The sequence below is a fragment of the Carassius auratus genome, unplaced genomic scaffold, assembly GCF_003368295.1.
Source record: "Carassius auratus strain Wakin unplaced genomic scaffold, ASM336829v1 scaf_tig00005214, whole genome shotgun sequence".
Classification (NCBI taxonomy): Eukaryota; Metazoa; Chordata; class Actinopteri; order Cypriniformes; family Cyprinidae; genus Carassius; species Carassius auratus.
The window spans coordinates 2,722,691-2,739,028 of NW_020523638.1; the positions used below are offsets into that span (position 1 = coordinate 2,722,691).

The 16,338-nt window shown below is 37.7% G+C and overlaps 2 protein-coding genes across 6 annotated transcripts; one reads left to right on the forward strand and one right to left on the reverse strand.

Moving 5' to 3' along the window:
- Window positions 1-616: 616 nt before the first annotated feature.
- Window positions 617-9,809, reverse strand: ggt5a (gamma-glutamyltransferase 5a). 2 transcript variants are annotated; one of them, XM_026244213.1, is made up of 12 exons: window positions 9,721-9,809; window positions 4,891-5,018; window positions 4,697-4,792; window positions 4,299-4,491; window positions 4,015-4,175; window positions 3,789-3,935; window positions 3,253-3,383; window positions 2,786-2,970; window positions 2,542-2,633; window positions 1,167-1,279; window positions 977-1,087; window positions 617-881 (listed from the first exon to the last, which is right to left on the reverse strand). In XM_026244213.1, exons 2-12 carry the CDS (start codon window positions 4,934-4,936, stop codon window positions 735-737), a joined length of 1,422 nt encoding a protein of 473 aa, XP_026099998.1. In that variant the 5' UTR covers window positions 4,937-5,018; window positions 9,721-9,809; the 3' UTR covers window positions 617-734. The 2 variants fall into 2 exon arrangements, with proteins under 2 accessions (XP_026099998.1, XP_026099997.1); XM_026244212.1 differs by lacking the exon at window positions 9,721-9,809 and adding an exon at window positions 6,379-6,672.
- Window positions 9,810-9,839: 30 nt separating this feature from the next.
- On the forward strand, window positions 9,840-16,121 carry asphd2 (aspartate beta-hydroxylase domain containing 2). 4 transcript variants are annotated; one of them, XM_026244218.1, is made up of 5 exons: window positions 9,840-10,055; window positions 11,808-12,037; window positions 12,132-13,022; window positions 14,166-14,279; window positions 14,908-16,121. In XM_026244218.1, the coding sequence occupies exons 3-5, from the start codon at window positions 12,134-12,136 to the stop codon at window positions 15,015-15,017; spliced, it is 1,113 nt and encodes a 370-aa protein (XP_026100003.1). In that variant the 5' UTR covers window positions 9,840-10,055; window positions 11,808-12,037; window positions 12,132-12,133; the 3' UTR covers window positions 15,018-16,121. The 4 variants fall into 4 exon arrangements, with proteins under 4 accessions (XP_026100003.1, XP_026099999.1, XP_026100000.1 ...); XM_026244214.1 differs by having other exon boundaries at window positions 11,808-13,022; XM_026244215.1 differs by lacking the exon at window positions 9,840-10,055 and adding an exon at window positions 10,088-11,122 and having other exon boundaries at window positions 11,808-13,022.
- Window positions 16,122-16,338: the final 217 nt, after the last annotated feature.

The following is a 16,338-nucleotide window of genomic DNA, read 5'->3' on the forward strand; positions in this document are numbered from 1 at the left end:
TATGAAACAAAGACACTAAACCTGAAGATAACTAACTTGCAATATGTAAACCAGTGTTTTAAAAAAAAAAGTTAAATAATACTGTTCAAAAATTAAAAAAAAAGTTTTTAAAATAAGTGTTTCATGCTCACCAAAGATGCAATTATTTAATTAAGAAATGCTGTAATATTTTGAAATATTATTACAATTTAAAATAACTCAAATAATACATATTAAAATGTCATTTATTTCTGTGATCGAAGGTGAATCTTCAGCATCATTACTTCAGTCTTCCGTCTCACATGATCCTTCAGAAATCATTATAATATACTGATGTTGAAAACAATTGTGCTGCTTAATTTCTTTGAAACATTTTTTAAAGATTCTTTAAATAATATAATATTCAAAAGGACAGCCTTTAATTAAAATATAAATCTTTTGTAGCATTAGAAATATATTTTGATTAATTTCATTCATCACTGTTGAACATAAGCATGCAGACCATTCACATAACATTCACGTAGTGTGTGTATGTGTACGTGCATGTGTGTGTGTATATATATATATACTGTACTTATCAACAAAATGTATTTATAACACACATTATTTACAGTAATGTAAATTTTTTTTAAATTTGTCATGTTTTTTCATAGTAAAACATCAAAACTTCACATATCTGTGGTTTACTTCATCCAAACACAACACAGATGCATCAAGAAGAGCTTGTGTGAGTTAGTCTTCAGCTGAACTCCAGGTCAATACCCTGCAGCCTTTCCATGTTTCCGTGAGTCAGATACAGCCTCTATGCAGTTGTTTTCCTTTGACACTGCATTTACCACATTATAAAAATGAACTGGGACTTTGACTTCGTGCCCAATCTTGTAAAGTGACTCCAGAACAATCTAAGGGAAAAAAGGAAACGTAGGTGGTTTAGTAATTTCACCTGATCCTTTACAAACTGTTTATCACATGGAAACAAACACGTGTATCTACTTACCTTGTCAAACAAGGGCTCAAATTTGAGGATGTTTTTGGAGTCCACAAACACTACAGGGGCGTCGATGGAGTCTTGCAGAGTCTTGCCGAACCACAGGAAGTTCATGAGAGTCTAGTAAGAAGGATTTCAGATAGAGTTGGATTATTGAATCACAATGTGTTCAATTTGTTAAAGTGCAGTATAGACTCACCAGAGCCACCCCGGTAGTGATCATACTGCCACCTGAGGCTCCTATGACCACAGTGTGCTTCTGAGATGGGGAATAAAGGATCACTGGAGACATGGAGGATGGGGGCTGCTCCCCTTCACACAGATACACACAGAACACATATTACATCAGTTTACTACATACCCACAAAGTGTCAAAATATTCCATCCTTCTATTCTAATTCAAAGGAATATTAGGTGTTCTGTGTGTTTTCGAGCATTTTTATTGAAGCATTTACAGAAATTATTTTGTAAAAATGAATCTACTAATTGAACTGTGACGCTGTATAAATAATCATTTCTGAGATAGGGATTTTATTGTAAACTAAATTGTTAACTGAAGGATTTATTTTTATTTGATCTATTTGATCTACCCCATTGTGTTAGTGTAAATTTGTCATTATTATTTGTCATTATTCAGTCTGATTTAATAACTAATGAAAATCTTTTTAAACGAACGAGTTTATGTAAAACATCTGTGGTAGCTGGTACAAAGGTTGCATTGTCTTTTGGTTTAACCTTCATAAACAACAACATACACCAATATATAAAAGAGACATTATACGTAAAGGTAACCATATTTTGTTAAAAACTACTTCTGTTATAGAAATAAAATAAAAAAAGTGGCATACACTACTGGTCAAAATTTGGTGTAAATGTTTTTTTCTGTTTGTATGTTTTAAGTTAAATAGAATTTTTAATACACCAATTAGTTTAGAAGCTATCACATGAAGAACGCTATTGGATTAGCTTAATGTATAATTTTTGAGTCATGTGGCGCTATGTTTTTTTTAAATAATGCATTTATCGATTTGAAAAATCTATGTGATACATATAAGCTGACAATTATGTTTATATTATGCCTGATAAGTGATAAGATTAAAATGCTGTACATTCTTGTCTAAATAAATCAATAAAACACTAAATCAAATCAATGTGAGATTTGCTAAAGATTGCATTTATAATATAAACTGTAAATATTACATAATATACACAGTGAAAAAATATTTTTATATATTTTATTATATATATATACTTAAATTAAAGTAAAGTTTATTAGTTAAAACTGTTTCAAAGTAAATCCTAGACATTTTTATCAGTCTCACATATCATCTAAAAGAGAAAATAGGAGAAAAGAGCATGCACAATTAAATATCAATCTCTAATATATCAAAATATAAATTCTCTAATGCCGGCTGTTAACATATATGGTACTTATATATTGTGCATCTTTAAAAAAAATAGTGTGCATCCACTTGTAAGTGTCCTATTGCAACTGCAAAGGTTGATAGTATGTGTATCGATCCAAAAATATTATTTTGAATATGTCAAGAATGAATCTGTAAATGTCTACTGACCAGCATGAATCTGGTCTGTTTTCCCACAGAAGTCTGCAAGTTGATTGTTGAGGATAATGCCTGTTTTGGGAGAGAAAATTTTGGATCCAAATCTGAGAACAGAAAAGGAAACAGTCAGTTCTGACACTTTCTAAAGCACAATTTATTCCTGCATTTCACTGCATTCTTGAATAAAGTAATATTATAATAATATATTATCTCACTGTGTGTATAAATGCACTGAATGCTACTTAAGAGCACATACATTTGGTTGATGGTGCTGGTCACAGACACTGCCATACCATCCTCAGCGAGCACGGACACATGTGTGGTGCCATGAGAGTCCAGGTATGGAGTGGTGTTGTAGTAGCTGGCATCATAAGTGTGGTCAGGGCTGATTTTTTCTCTCACTTTATCCGCAAAATGCTTCTGAATGATCTCAACTGCCTCCTATTCAAGCCACACAGAACAGAATGTTTCCCAACCAGTGGGTTGCATAAAATAATGGCAGTGTTGCTGTGCTTTACTCTACTGCCTGCAGTAATGATTACCCAGAACACAACACTTAAGTCATTACACCAGATTACACCAGCGCCTCCAGAGAGTGTAATGACTGTAATGTTTCTGTTGTTACTAAAGTACAGCCCGAGTTCCGACCAATGGTATCATGCCTTTAACACTTACAGACAAGTTAAAAATGTAAAACCAACAATTTTCTCATACAGAGCCTACCGCTTGAGAGGCAAATTTGGGATCTTTCATGAACTTCTTCAGACCGTTGGCGAATTTACAGGTTTCTACGTAACGCTGAAATGTTAAGACCTTCTCGTCCCCCTCCAGAGATGCAGGACTTAGGTTAAAACCTGAGGAAAACAGAGAGTGAAATCAGTGTAACAGATTAGAAAGACTTTTGAGAACGTATCATTAATTCATTTATTGAATAACTAATATGGTAACATTTTATCAATAAGGTTCTGGATTAACATTAACAAACAATGAACAGTAAATATATTACAGCATTTATCAATCTTTGTTTATCTTCATTAATGAAAATACAGTGGTTCATTGTTAGTTCATGTAATTCTCAGTGCAGTAACTATTATTATCAAGTAAAACTTTTGATTTTAATAATGCATTAGTAGATGTTAGAATGAATGTGAACTCAAAACAGAGTATTGTTCATGATTAGTTCATTTTAACTAAAGTAGTTAACCAATGTTAACTAATGAACCTTAACCTAGGACAAATGGGTTAATTAGTTGTCCCACCTTGCATGGTATTAAGTATGAAGCTGAGTGTAGCGCCACCTGCTGGCGGTGGAGGAAAGTACATGTCATACTCTCCTAGAGTCACTTCCCAGGCACCAAATTCAGATGCCTTGAATGACATCAAGTCCTCTAGAGATACTGTTCCGCCTGAAATATACAGTAAATAAACTGTGGTTCATGTTTATTAATGGAAATCACAATTGTAGATAGCGCCATTCTGAATTACCTGCATTTTGTATATCACTGACAAGTTCTTTGGCAATGTCTCCAACATATAAAGCATCCGCCCCATGTTTCGCGATGATCTCAAGCGTATCTGCTAGTTTCTCAAATCTCACAATGTCCCCCTCTTTCAACAGCTCACCTTTTTCATTCTGGAATAACTGGCTAAAAATCAAAAACAGATGGATTTTTTGCTCTTATTTGAGTGACATGTTTCATTTAAAAAAAGCTCTAGTAAAGGGAACATTATAAGTCTGAATTTATTCAGATTGTGAGTACATGTATTACCGTAATGGTAATGATTCTGGCTTCACGTTTTCAAGAAGTGGCAAAAATCGAGAGAGCACATAAGGCACAGGGACACCCTCTCTAGCCATCTTGATAGTGGGCTCAAATAAACTGGCCCAAGGCAGACGTCCATACAGTTTATGAGCTCGCTCATAGCCACGGATATCACCAGGGACACCGATCCAGTGAGCAGCTATAGATAGAGAGAAAACTACAGCTATCATGTGTGCTTAAAATGTTCAGTACACTGAGTGATAAGAAGACTACTTCCTGTATAAGACATAACAAGGACTGTATTTAAAGGATCACTTTGCCATAGGGCATTGCACATATTTAAATATAAATATTTACATATTTAAGTTTTTAAAAAAAAGGTTCATTCCACTGTTCACTGTCACCTTCCATCGACTGTGTTGTTGGTGGACACATGGCAAGAAGATCCGTTTTAAAAGCTTTTGGGACAGTCTCTCTGGCATTGATTATTCTCACTTTGCCTAGATAATAGAGATGTGGATGAACATTAACAATATTATGCATTATATAAAATAAAACGATGATTTATTTAAGGTATTAAAGGTAGGATAACCCTCACCACTTTGTTCCCGTATTGTGAATATAGATCCTCCACCGATGCCCATACTCTGAGGATTTATGATTGACGTGCACAGTAAAGTAGCAATGGCGCCATCTACGGCCGAGCCACCCAACTGCAGTATATCTCTAGGGGAGAAGGGGAAAAAAGACAGAAATGGGCTAAAGCTGGGGTTTACAGACTGTCAAGGATCTCCATATGATTATCCAAGAGCTCCCCTCCCTAACATTTAAAAGCAGCTATAGCTATCCTGTACATAGAAAATAGGCTGTTTACAAAACTAAATACCTGTACTGGTATTGTAGTAAATGTTTATTTGGATACTATCTGGAAAGTATTCACTTTCTGCTAAGTTGACATTTATTTATATAAACGTTAGTGATTCGCACAATTATTATTATTTCTATATAATGGTGCGTTCACACTTAATTCGCCGAGTGCTTGATCCGAAGCAGAGTTCGATTACTCCTGTCTCAGCTGGATCCGTCGATGCTGTAGAACCGTGGTTCTTTTACTACAACTGTTTACTCATTTTGATAGGTAAGGACTTCTCAAGGCGGCAAAATGAAAGCCTGATCAACTCACTTTTGTATGTTACTTTTGGTTTGGTTTTTGTTTCTCGCGCTTCATTAAATGTATTGAAAAGGTTCCAAAAACTCGGGAGTTAATTATTACTGGAGGCCAGAGAGAGCGAGCGAGAGAGAGAGAGAGAGAGAGAGAGAAATTGCAGTGACATAACTTCAACGTCAAGGGGTCACGTATCTAACGTGCTTTAAGACCTGCCAGATGTCTCTGCCGGTCGCTGGCATAAATAATGTGTTTTGAATAATGTATGTTTACAAATCATCTATATTTAAATAGTTTGTCAACATTAGCCTACTTTTCTAACCTTTGTGACGTCACATTTTTTCGACCCATCTCGAAAATATATATATATATATATATATATATATATATATATATATATATATATATATATATATATATATTTGTAGAAACAACTGACTTTTCTTTATAATAACAAACTTATGAAATAGCGTTAAAGTAATCGTATGTTTAAGAATCTGCCGATATAGGTCTAAATCATTAGTTGTTGTCCAGGATCTCCTCTAGTGAGAGGAAGTCAGAGATTGGTGTCAAGAGGATTAGGCTGTGAAGAAGATACTCTACCTAATTGACTTCAAACTTTCTGTCCAGCTAGCTACTTTTAACCGGGCGATTCACCTCAGTAGCCGCTCTTATCCTCACATTTATCCTTATCCTCATCCTGGCGTTTTCCAGGAAAACTTAATCCACATCAAATGCATGTTTAAATGAAAGTTGTGGATGCTAGATTTTAAAGTACTCGCTAAAATATTTTAATCCAGCAATCCGTAAGCACACTATTCCTGAATTCAACGAACACAACTCATAGCTAGTGCACCGCGTTCATAGTGTACTACACATCTATGTAGCCTACTAAAAAGCTAGTAAGAGACTGTCACTCACCGCCCGATCTTTGAGCAGGTTTCCGAGTCTGCTGCCACTGCTGCTTTTTTGAAAAGTCCATCAGCACACTCCTCGTTAAAGTGAGTCGCACAAATAATAATAATTATAATAATACATATAATCGGAATACTTATGCACAAGCAAACTTTCTCTTTTCGTCTGGCCATTGTATCCAGACCAGTTGCGGCTTTGCTTTATCGTTGAACTTCTAGAGTACAGCAGAAGTGCGCTATAGCCCTCCCCTTTCACAGTGTGAACGCCCAATTAAGCGCATTGTCAAGATGTAGAGGTGAAGTCTAAATTAGATTGTGTAAACTGTTTTTGTACCCTTAAATGGTATTAGGCAAACTTCAATTTTTAGAGACATTGCCTCTGCAGCCGTGGGGTGGATTTCTCTGCTGGACCACCATGTGTCTCAGAGGGGATCACATTACTGCCACACTAAAAGTGAGTTACTTAAGCTACCTTCATGACTTGTAATGATGTTTGACTTATAAATTAAATGGTTAAATAATATTTTTGAATATAGGCAGTTAATTAAGATGCTAGTATTACTGTATTACAAGGTGCACAACTGTGCACAAAATAATTGATCAAAAATCATCATTTATATTTTTAAATGTTTCTCTAAAAGCTAATGCACACTGCACCGACATAGGCTGATCAACAGCAACAGCCATGATTTGTCACATTTGTCAGATCAGTGTGTTATCCCTGTTGCCAAACACTCAACATGTTCAAAACAAGTACTGACCAATGTCAGCATGTGCAGAGTGTTTGTTGGTTCATGAAATGCTATTGTCAGCATGTGTTGGTGCTTTGAGAATTAGTCTTCAAATAATGAGATTGTTAATGTAGTCACTACTAAAGAAGGACTGGTTTAGGGGAAAATGGCATAGTATATTTTTGTAGTATATTTTTATTCTCATGTGGCTTCATGGGACAGTAAAGCCCAAAGTATACTTTTACATGTGCAGACATCGTACAGTGCATGTGACACTTCATTATTTTCATAGTATGCACTTACTATACGAGTACAGCTCTTTACTAAAACCCCAAAGCTTGTACGCTTATGTATAGTGCATGTGATGTAAATACTGTCATCAGCACACAGTACTATACATGTGCACAATTCTCCTTGTTTGCAATGTTATGTTCCCTACCATTTACAAATATGACTTGGCCTCATGGGATGGTTTTTATGCATATAGTAATGTAAACATATAGTGTACAAGACAAAAATATTGTCACCAGCATAGGATTGCACATGTGCAACTTGTATTTCTAAACCACAAAGTATACTTCAGATTTAGGTATGCACTGTACGTGCATGTGAACATTAATTTTATCATCAGCCTATAGCGTGCATGCAGACATATTTTTCAACCACACAAACAACTGTATGTAAGTTTTACAGATGAAAAGCAACAAATAAGCTTACTGGACTACTGGAGGCTGCACAAACAACATACTACCTCGCAGAGAAGAAACCCGCAACTCTAGTTTAACGAGTTTAAAAAGACATCTTTATCAGTCATAACTTCTAAAATAGCCCTGACACTGGACAAGGATGAAACTCACAAGTGCGCATGTGTCAAGTATGCAATCAAATTGATAATACTATACATTCAGTCATACTGTAAGTGTTTGCATCAAAACTCTTTTAAAGTGACAATTCATGTTCAAACTGCATACCTTTTTGGGCATATGCTGCCATTATTAGAAAATGTATGGATTCATCACATATTAATAGATGTATTTATGTGCACAGGAAAGCATATTGTCAAATTTAAACTTCTATTAGATAAAGTCTAAAGAGAATTAATGCATGCATGAGAAAAAAATAACTTATACGAGTTCTATATTTCAATTAATTTCAGTTTTCAGCAAAACTGTATTTATACATACATTTAACTTAAGTTACACATGAATATTCTTTTTTTTAAGAAACATTATCTGCTTTTCAAGTTGGTTTTGTTGGTAAGCTTCTCATATGAGGGCTTGGAAAAGAGGGAGGTCCTTCATGAAATCTAGAAAGATTATCTTTGAGGATTCGCCCATGCAAACAGGCAGAACATCAGGAAGCTGTTCATCTCGTGTCACCTTAAAGGGACAGTTTGCCCAAAAAAATAAAATTCTGTCATCATTTACCCACCCTCATGTCGTTCCAAGCCTGTATGAGTTGCTTTCTTATGTCAAAGTTGGTGGTTACCATTGACTTCCATAGTAGGTTAAAAAAAATAAAAAATACTATGGAAGTCAATGGGATCCACCAACTGTTTGATTACCAGCAATCTCCAAATTTCTTCTTTTATGTTCAGCATAAGAAAGCAACTCATACAGGTTTGGAACGACGTAAGAGTGAGTAAATGATGACAGAACTAACATTTTTGGGTGAACTGGCCCTTTAAGGCAAGTTTCGAATTTGGCACTGGCAGTAATTTTTAGTTTGCGCTGTCTCTGTTTTCTGGAAAAGTGACAGGTTTCATTAATAGACCACGCCTGCATAACTGCATTTTGAACAGGACAGTTTACCAGCTTGCAGGTTCAATAAGTGTAAAGCAGATTTCCGCACGATTTTTAAATAAATGAATAAGAGCAAAAACTAATCGACGAAGACCATTGGAAATAACAACGACACGCTGCAATTTCTAAACAAATCACAAAGCGGTACATTTTTACGGTATCATCTGTTGGCGGTTTTTTTTTTTTTTTTTTTTTGATGTAAACTTTTATTAATTAACAAGATCCAAATTACATGTATAAAACAAACATTATACCTGATATAGACAAACATTACACATGAAATAAACAATTTCACACTAGGGGGCTGTATCCACATACTAATTTATATAAAAATATTAAAGCGTTTACAAACTTTCACTGTTTTAATTGCTTTTTGTTTAAACTAAAATCGTATAGTATCAATATAATGCTCCATTTCCTTCCTAAAAGAAATAAAACAAGGTTTTTTTTGCATGAGAACTTACATTTGTGAATATTAAATTTTGCATGTAAAACAATAAGATTGATCATGTAAACGTTTTCTTTGCTGTTTTCCAACATACCAAATAATACAAATTTCCATAACAAAACAAAATGATGATCAATATTCTGCACAATAAAATCACATAGATTTTGCCAAAATAGGTTTACAAAAGGGCAATGCCAAAACAAATTTACCACAGTTTCAGGGCAACTAACACTAAAAGAGCAACTAATATCGATATCAGATTTGAATTTTACCAAATAATGTTTGGCTGGGTAAATCCTGTGTATAATTTCGAATGATACTTCCTTAACCTTGTTTGTAATCAAATATTTATTAGATATTAACCAAACCTTTTTCCAAACAATACTGTCTGTCAGGCGCATCTGTTGGCGGTTCTTGAGCTAAACGCTCACGAGCCTGACGTCAGAGGAAGTTGTCTGTTTAGCGCACAATGCACCATGGGAATTGTAGACCGTTGAGGTGTCACTTGTAAACAACTACTAATGCTTTTATTAGAAAAAAAAACACGCAATCTTAGAGTGAAACTGACGTATAGTTTAACTTCCTGGCAGAAGTTTAATTTACTTTGTTCTGTTCTTTGTCATGTTTCCTCGTGATTAGTTCGTGTTCTGTGGGTTTATATCTGTTGACAGAGAAAGGCTACGTGAGCATCCGTAGCTTACAGGTAAGTGTGCAGATGGATGTGAATGAATATTAAAACGAACAAATCGTGAATTACTAAGCACTTTTCGGCTTTAAACCATTTGAAGCACACGACTTTCTTTGCTTTCTTTCCTCTAGGGTCGAGGTATTTAGTGGATTGAATCGTTTGCGAATTCAGTTGATCAGTGTTTTGATCCAAAACCTTTTCACCTTTGAGTAACATTACTGAATTCACAACAGCAGAGACGGCAGATTAAACAATGATGAACGTGAAAATGACTGATGATCGTGTTTAATCATAGTGTATTTAGTTAAACATAGTCTCTATTAATGTTAAAAGTGAAGATAGATCATTCATTGCTTTTGACATTTATTAGGTAACGTAACCGTTTTGAACGCTTAAACTTTCTGAAGATTTTGTCATGAACGACTCGGAGTTTAAGGAATCTTTTGCGTGTAGGATTCAACGACCCGCTCGATGCAATTGTTTAAATGTGTTCAATTGTTCAATATTTCAGAGAACGCAGAAAGGCCCCATCCTCGAAAGGCTCACTGAAATTTGTCATTAAGTGAATCTTTTTGGTGAACGGATGAAGATTCGATTCACTGAGATGATTCAACACCCCCACCCCAACTCCCCGTGGCACCCTCCTTATGCGCGTTACAACCTGCATGTAGTGCTGTAGGAGGAGACTCCATTTATTAATCATTATTGAGATTACTGTTATTTTATATTATTCGTGTTAATGTGGTTACTAACTAGGAACAGCATCGATTAATATTATAATGAAGCGTTTGTTATGGTTTCAGTAACCGGTCTGTCAGTTGGGCGTCTTTGTTATATAAACGGCCAGATTTCAGTGATGAGACGTCAGACGTCTGTCATGGTAGTTTCTTTCCGGCTGTCTTCGGCATTATGGACGTCGCCCGACAGCGCTTTACAGACATAAGGGCAGCACAAGAAACTGCAATGAAACACAGCGACAGGGAGGTGTCTGAGAGAGAAGTGTAGAGGCAGATAACTGGACGCTCCGCGCGGAACAACAGTCTGCAAATCTGACAGACACGAGAAGTGCAGCGGAGCTCTCGGTAAATATATAGTTGATTGGGCCTTAATTATCTAATTAACATCGTCCTTTATAGTCTTAGCATGCTTAATCTTATCATTTAAATGTTGTTTTTCTCTGCGCTGTATTATTTTACGCATTCCCTTGCTGTAACTCTTTTTCTCACTTTCGCAATCTGTCTGTGTTGACAGCCGCCGTGAGATGTTGCATTAAACCTTAGGTTTGATTTTGTCTTTCATTTCTACTAACCTGTCAGGTTGCATCTGAAGGATCTTAATGCAGTAATAAACAGTAATGCAACAATTCCCTGTTGTCTTTATGTCAGGCAGTCAGGCTCTATGGTCAGATTGATCCCTGCTGTAGGTTTGTGTTGACTGTATGCATGCTTTTATTGCAGTACAGGAATACTGTCATGACTCGTGATTTTAAAAAGTGCAGTGCGGAGGTGTTGCAAAGACTGGATTTCAGATGTCATACCCGTGTTGTGCTGCGGTCTCTATCAAACTGCTCGTCGCTCTGTGCTTGAGTGGGGAGGGGTAGAGAAGTAGCCGAATGAGTGTGGGTGGTACATTGAAATGATCATGTGGTCAAACCAGGCCGTCAAGGCAGGTGTGATGCAGTTTACCTCAACGGCAGTGTCAGCGTAGTGATATTCTGCTGCATTTTATTACAAAATGTCTATATCTGCTTTTTTTTCTCTCTCCCAGGTGCCCTCGGGTGCACTGTGTCCCTGTTGGTCTGGATCAGGAGGCAAGAAGCAGCTGAATTATCTCACGCCAGCACACTGTCAACATTTCCAAATGCATTGAAATGGAAGAGAAAAGCTTGCTTGCGTTAACCAAAACAGTTGGCCCGTGATCGAATTAGACTGCACAAAAAGCTCCTTGATGACAGGCAAAGGCTGTGCCACGTCACTAAAACGCTAAATCAAGCCACGGTCCAACAAATAAGAATCTCTAAATCATATCTACATGTACGTCTGAGTGTGTGCGCTTGAGATAGAGTGAGTGTGTGTGTATGTTTGTGTGCAGGGATGGAGTGGTCTTTAGAGCGGATGAGGGAATGGGTGGCAGGTGGCATGCAGTCGGTGCGAGAGTGTGAGTCCAGTGCTCTAGGCACTGCTCTTTGTCTCGCCCTTCTGTTTATCTGGTACTGCTATCGTGTTGGATGTGAACACACCGCACCTTCGCTCCGTGGTGCTTTCAGCCCCGAGCCGCGTGGCGGGGCCGTTCCTGGTGGAGTTCTCTCCTCTGACCTCTCGGCCCGTGTAGGCTCATCGAAACTCCTTCAGGTCAGCGGGGTTGGAGGAAGCAGTGCCAGCGAGGAAGAACTCAATGGCTTCGCCTACTGTCAGTCGCCTGAGTGCTTCCGTTGCACCAAACCAGGCGAGGGCCTGAACCAGCGGCTCTACCATAGTCTGCAGGAGTACGCCAAGCGTTATACCTGGGCCGGTATGGGCCGTGTGCACAAGGGCGTACGTGAGCAAGGCCGATATCTGCTCTGCAACCGCCCGTCTATCCAAAAACCAGAGGTCTTCTTTCTGCCGGACCTTCCATCTGCTCCTTTCTTCTCACGGGAGGCACAGAAGCATGACGTGGAGCTCCTGGAAAGAAGTTTTCCCGCACTCCTGGCTGAATTTGAGAGTGTGTACCGGTCCAGTAGGACCAGCTCTTCACTTCCCCTGGGCTGGAAGGCCAACAGCACACCTCGTGGCCAGTGGTGGACCTTCTATCTGGTGAACCAGGGTACTCCGATGGTGCTGAACGCCAGGCGCTGTCCACGCACGTGGAGGGTCCTCGGACAACTCCGAACCTTTATTGCGAATAATGTGTTTGGAAACGCCTGCTTCTCGGTGCTCAGTCCAGGAGCCGTCATCACTGAGCACTACGGGCCAACCAATGTACGCCTGCGCTGCCACCTTGGTAAGAGGTCAGAGGTCAGAGGATGTGAATATATGTGCACTACCAGTCAAAAGATTGGGCATAGCTATTCATTGTTTATTAAAACTGCTTTGCACATTTTAGATTCAAAGTTAAGTCATCTAAACTAAGAAATACCACAATATAAGGTAGGGAAATTATACAAATTATAGAATTATGCTATCATTCAGAAGTTTGGGATCAGAACTTCTTTGGCAAGAAATAAATATTTATTATTTCTCAAAATTGCATTGAATTGTTCTAATAGTACATTAGACATTTACAGACATTTCACTAGTTCACGCTTACATATAATTAGCTGAGGTATGGTATGCGTATTTGGCGTGCTGTCCGGGGAAGGGCTCCGAGCTCGGGAATTGCCCGAAGCTAGAGTACCCCCCCTTCCCCGTATATTGTAAAGTGAACTTGAAGTGAGGAGATGGGGTGGAGGAGGGATGCTGATAAACCGTCAATGGATAGAGGTAAGTCAGCGATATTTATACTGTGGGATTGATTACTTGATTGTGGTCCACCTGTGATGATTAGGCTAAGTATCTGACGCGCTCCTCCCGAATCTTCATAGATAATTACATTTATAATGTCAAAAAAATATTTGAAATAAACTTTGTTAATCAAAGAATCCTGAAAAAATAATCATGGTTTCCACAAAAATATTAAACACCACTATTGTTTTCATAATAATCATCATTCATAGTAATGTTAGAATGATTTCTGAAGGACCATGTGACATTGAAGACTAGAGTAATGTTGCGGAAAATCCAGCTTTCCATCCCAGAAGTGATTTACGTAAGAGATAAAAAAAAAAAAAAAAAATCTTCCTAACCCAAACTTTTGAACTCTAGTGTATTTAAAACAAGTCATTACATATTTGAGGTTGTTTAAATTCACAACCCACTCAAGCAACTTCATGAGCTGCATCCTGAGATACTTCATCTATTCTAGACGCTTAGATGTGTTTTAGTTTTGTACAAGTGAATTACATTAGTGGGCACAGTTTATATTTGCATCAATGATCATAAAAAACATCTGACTGGTAATGTAAGGGTTATATGTATGTGAGTGCAGCAATATTAGTTATCTGTCTGGCTGTTTAAGGTGTGTAAGCCATTTTCTGTGTGTGTGCAGGACTGAAGGTGCCCTCTGGTTGTGAGTTGGTAGTAGGTGGAGAGCCGCAGTGCTGGTCTGAGGGAAGCTGCCTGCTGTTCGATGACTCTTTTCTTCACACTGCTTTCCATGATGGTGAGAAAAATAAATATTGTGTAGAATAACTATAGCAGATAGGACCGCATAAGGAGTCTATTCAGTATTAAGGGAAAAAAGCATGCAATAGTTACAGATTTTTGGTGCCCAAGATATTATTTTCAATAGCTTTGTGATAGAAATAAAGCCAATATCTGATGTCACACAATTTAACTTAAGATGCAAAGATTTAAATATAAAAGCAATTAAACTGTAACCAACAGTACACTCGGTAATCTGGAAAATGTGTGGTGCACTGGGAATCATATTTTCTCAAATAAAAAGCAGCCTGTGTGAAGGATAGAGCAAATGAAGGATTTATAGTTGCTGGTTCGTGATTACCCCGTGACAAAAGAATGCACCTTTCTGCATCCACTCCACACAGATGGACTGCTACGCACAGACTAACAGCATTTTTACAGAGGCTATGCACACAGCTTGATATGACAAAGTGTGCAAGGTTCCTGGCATTAATTTAGAGTACATTTTAGTATGAACGTTATTGTTTTGTGAAAATATAGCAGTTCGTTTGCAGATTTTATGCACACATGTGCATACACACTTAGTGAATGCTAAGAATTGTTTCTATTTACCACCTCTGTCATGAACACCATATATGTGTGCTCAGGTTCTTCAGAAGATGGCCCGAGAGTGGTATTCATGGTGGATCTGTGGCATCCAAATGTGGCCGCAGCCGAGAGACAGGCACTGGACTACATCTTCACCCCTGGACGCTGAAAGAGAGCCGTAAAGAGAAAAGCGTTTGTATTAACCGTATGAGATGAGTGCAAAGGGAAAGACAAGAGTGTGGAGAACATAAGTCTCTCCCTCTAGCATATGTACCTTTACTCTCACTTTCCCTGTTGGCACTGCTTCAGTAGAGACTTCAGTGTACCGTCACTATTGTACATTATCCGTGTTTACAGAACTCTTCAAATCCAACCATAGCAAAAACCTGCTGGTGAACTGTGCTTGAGACAAAGCCCTAGTGTTCATGTTGTTCCTACAGTTTAGCTGCAGGGTCACATTTATACCCAGTGAGGTTCATAGAATAATTTCACCTAAAGCATTGACAGTCAAGCCCACATGGAAATGCACTTTTTGCCAAGCCTGGTCACTACAGCCAGGTAGGATTGTATAGGAAGCACAGTACATTGTTTGGTCTGTACATTTTACTGAGGTTAGGCTTACAGAAGCTAAGCTAAACAGTCGTAAAGCGACATATGCTGCAATGACAGGGGATTTGACATTTACAGTGAAGGAATGTAGATATATAGCAGAGATGTTATTCGAAGTGAGCAGAAGCACTACCAGCTATTGTGTAAAATGACCTCCATTAAACGCACTAGTGGCAAGTTATTTTGCCACAACACCTAAGTCAGGGTTGGATCGCTCCGATGGGGAAGAATACGAGCACATCAAATTAGCCTGCTTTCCACTTTACTCTTTCCTACGCTGAATTTCAGAATCAAAACGAAACGCGTTATCAATCGCTTTGTATCTCTGTGAAACTTAAAGAGGGACACAACGCTTATTGTGTTTGGAAACACAGCGTTCTGGCTGTTAATATGTGCTAGGTTCTACCTTATTGTGCTTTGTCGTACTGCTTGGAAGCAGAGCTTTCGTGGTTGTCGCATCGATATTGGTACATTCCTTTTGTAAGCCGGCAGACAGTTTTGAGACCGTTTCGTGAGATGTGACATTTTCTATCATTGTGAGACTTTCGGAGTTGCAGATCAATTTTATGACAATGTTCCTACTTCCATGTTTCCAAATTGTGTGCCATGGACTCACTTTGCAATGGATGAGTATTTCTGTAGATTTAATAAAGAATTAATTTAACCCTTGTGCCATGCTGAAAATCCTTTACCTTATTTGGGTTTCCTGGTCAAAAGTGACCAACCTTTTAAAAAATTGTTTGAAATGCTTTCATTATTTCCAGCAAATACTGGATTCAGTCTTTTTGTAAATTTGTTTCTTTCAGTTATTTCAGATTTTGTATTTCTTTTTGCGAGTGATTGATCATAGACCTCACCGAACTGAACTTATGCTTCTCAGT